Consider the following 3,288-nt stretch of genomic DNA (forward strand, 5'->3'; position numbering starts at 1 on the left):
GAATGCATCCAACCCCTCCAACAACTACAACAAGTCTAATCCACAAACTACAGATAAATGCCGGAAAAACAATTGTATCCCAGAGCCAATACCACAGCCCCACATATACAGATCCCGCCACTGCACCAGCAGTCACTTGGCTCATAGTGTGAAATCCTTGTGAAACCCGTAACCGTGCCTTCAAAAATGTAGATATATATATATATATTTGTTTAAGAGTGAAGATCAGATTAACAAGATCATGTCTTTGATGAGTAACAGAATTATGCATGCACATACTAAGTATGCTGAAACTTATTTAAGTAACAATGGGGTATTAAGAGAGTTGAGAGGATACGTACAAAGTATGAACCTAATAACAATACAAGTCCACCAACAACAGTTGTATAAATGTTCATTCCAAGCCAGTCCATCACTGCAATAGCAACCAATATAAAATAGAAAGTTAGGGACAAAGTGAAGTGCATCTGTTCCATAATACATATGTTCTGGAATGAAGAGTATATCTGTGCTGAAATTGTGATTTTCTATGTATACCTAAATCTAAATTAAAAGATGGAGAGAGATAAATTTACTTGACAGAATAACGACAAAGGAGAGGTAGAATAACGACTGTGCATGTGAGGATGGCATTCCAGGGTCCGATTTGGAGGCAGTTGAAGGTCGCTCCTGCTTAAAAATTCTCTTCAGAGCAATTGAAAGTCCAACATTCAGAATGGAACCCATACTTATCCAAATTGCTTTCACATCATGCCTCACAAGGAGGACCACAGAAAAGAGTGCCACCATGAGCCACTTGCTCTACACTTCAAATAATTATACTCAAAAGTTATCATACAAGAGTTATTTCAAGTTAAAATTAGGTTATCTTAATCATATCATGTCATTTTAAATCAATCTTTGTATTAAGAAGACCACTCCTCTATATTAAGCACACATATACACATTTCAATGTAGAATATTATTATGACAGGTTAAAAATTAGAAGAAAAGACACTAACCAGATCATTGAGAAAAGCTTCGAGTTGATTCATTTCAGACGGAACCAACTTAGCACCAAAACCCTCCTTCTCATGACCTCCAAAACCTTCTTCCAGACTACTACTGTCTTTAGAGACGTAACTTGTAGTGTAGTTGCTTATTCTACTCGTCTCATACTTGACTTCGTTTTGTAATGACAAGTCATATTTTTTAGGTATATTTATTTTACCAAATCTTGAAACGACTGTGTGTACTTTTGTGCTAGAGGAAAACCTGGCAGAAGCAATAGCAGGTCTGTTTAAAATGGCTGTTGAAGCAACCATGTTTCTGATTGGTTTTAACAATATCACTAGTAATATAGACACTGCTATAATATTCTACAACTTATTCCAGAGAATTTAAAAATGTAGATTCAAGGTGTAACATGTTGAAGTTTGTAGCCAATCTCCGGTGACTCCAATGGTCACATATATTAGACATGTTTTGGGCTTTTGGGTGTACTTTTTTGAATTTCTTTCCTAATAATTGTGCCAATTACTGTTTTTTTCTCATTCTTCAGCCTGAAATTAAATGAATTAGTTGTGTTTTCCTGTTTGGCATGTTTCACGGTTGAGACTAAAGAATGTGATAGCTGACACATTGCATATAGTTCACACTTCACACTGGGGATGGGATTCACTTGAAACTTAAACATTATTTTAGTTCCTTGTGAATGGCACAACCAAAAATTTATAGATGTAAGGGCTAACATAAATTACAAAATTTCTATTCGAAGTACCCTTCATAGTACTTTTTCTTTATCATTCTTAGCGGTAGAAAAGGGAAAAAAAAATTCATAGTGCTCAGAGAAGTCGTTTGATTTGAGGGATGAAATAAATTTCAAACTACTGATGAATATTAATGATACAAGATTAGAATTTGATTTCTGATATCACGAATTTAGTTCATCACTCATTATACACTTGTATACTTAAAATTTCAAATATCTTTAATTGCTAAACAAAACAAATGGTTCATAATTAGATGATGTATTGTTTGTACATATGTTGATTTATATCCCAGCTAGAACAAGCTAATGATTTAGAAGGAGTATCTATTTTGATCAAACGAGAGAGTTGCTTAAATAAGAACACATCTTAAAATAAAATATGAGATCTAATCTAAATCCTCCATTTTATAATATATATTTTATTTTTCTTTTAATCCCAACCATACATCTCTTTCTCTCACTTATTCACCCAATTTCTTTAATTCATTTCTCACATCAACACCCCCACTGTCCCTTTCATCCGCCATTACCACCGCTGCTCCACCACCTCCTGCCGGACTCTCTCTGTCTACATCTCACCCCTTCTCCCCATCACTATTCTTTATCACCCACATACCTCTGTCTCTTTCTTTGTGTAATCCCACCAATCCCACTGCCGAGTTCCCGCTAACCCCACCACCGGTCGTCGATTTTTCGACTACTGTTCATCAATTTATAACGATTTTCGGCAATTAGCATATATCCAGCTTCGACGAATTCAATTCTTTTTTATCGATTGATGGATCTACTTTAGCTTTGACTATTTCATTTCCGGTTTGTTCCGCCAATAATGTTTAATAAAATTTGGTGTGTTTTCTCAATTTTTATTGATTAATTTTCATTTTCTGGTGATTTTGGGTTGTATTTGGTGATTCGTTATATATTGACGATCTGCAGATGGTAGTGTTGGTGGTGATGTGGTAATGATTGTGTGGTGGTGTTGTATGGGGTAGTAGTGATGTTGCTTCGTTGATGTTTACGACGATAGTGGTGGTACACGCATGTAATCAGGTGATTTTTGTTATAAATTTGGTGATCAGAGTTATGAATGGAACCAGTGGCTAGATCTGGTGGCCGAAAACTATGGTAGGATGTGGTGTATTTTACTGTTCGTTGGTGATTTTTAGTGCGCAGATGGTGATATTTAATTTTCCGGTGGTGATTTTTGATTTGACGGTGGTGATTTTATGTTTAACAATGGTGATTTTCTAGTGGTCGCCGGAGTTGGTGATGGCCGGAAATGGTGGACGCCGGGAGTGATGGTAGTTAATGGGGGGTTGAAGTAGATAAAAGATAATAAAATATTAAAATTAAATATTAAATATTAAATGAATGGTGAAGATCAATATGATGTATTTAAATGAGTGAATAGGATTAGATCTCATATCTCACAATAATGGGGTTCTCATTGGAGTAAGACCCTTGATCAAATTATACTGTTTGAGTTCTCGGTGTTTAATTAGAGCCTTGACATATAACCTGAACATTAAGTTAATCCC

At 35.4% G+C, this 3,288-nt stretch overlaps 1 protein-coding gene across 1 annotated transcript in view; it reads right to left on the reverse strand.

The window, feature by feature from the left end:
• LOC141685198 (lipid phosphate phosphatase epsilon 1, chloroplastic-like) overlaps nt 1–1,427 on the reverse strand; it is a 9,075-nt gene extending 7,648 nt beyond the window's left edge. Inside the window, exons 1-4 of the mRNA XM_074490315.1 lie at nt 1,002–1,427; nt 576–801; nt 342–415; nt 7–178 (exon numbers count right to left, since the gene is read on the reverse strand). Coding sequence (XP_074346416.1) covers nt 7–178; nt 342–415; nt 576–801; nt 1,002–1,304 — 775 coding nt within the window. The 5' untranslated portion in view covers nt 1,305–1,427. The remainder of the gene's footprint in view (nt 1–6; nt 179–341; nt 416–575; nt 802–1,001) is intronic.
• Nucleotides 1,428–3,288: the final 1,861 nt, after the last annotated feature.

Source organism: Apium graveolens, chromosome 9, assembly GCF_009905375.1.
Source record: "Apium graveolens cultivar Ventura chromosome 9, ASM990537v1, whole genome shotgun sequence".
Taxonomy (NCBI): domain Eukaryota; kingdom Viridiplantae; phylum Streptophyta; class Magnoliopsida; order Apiales; family Apiaceae; genus Apium; species Apium graveolens.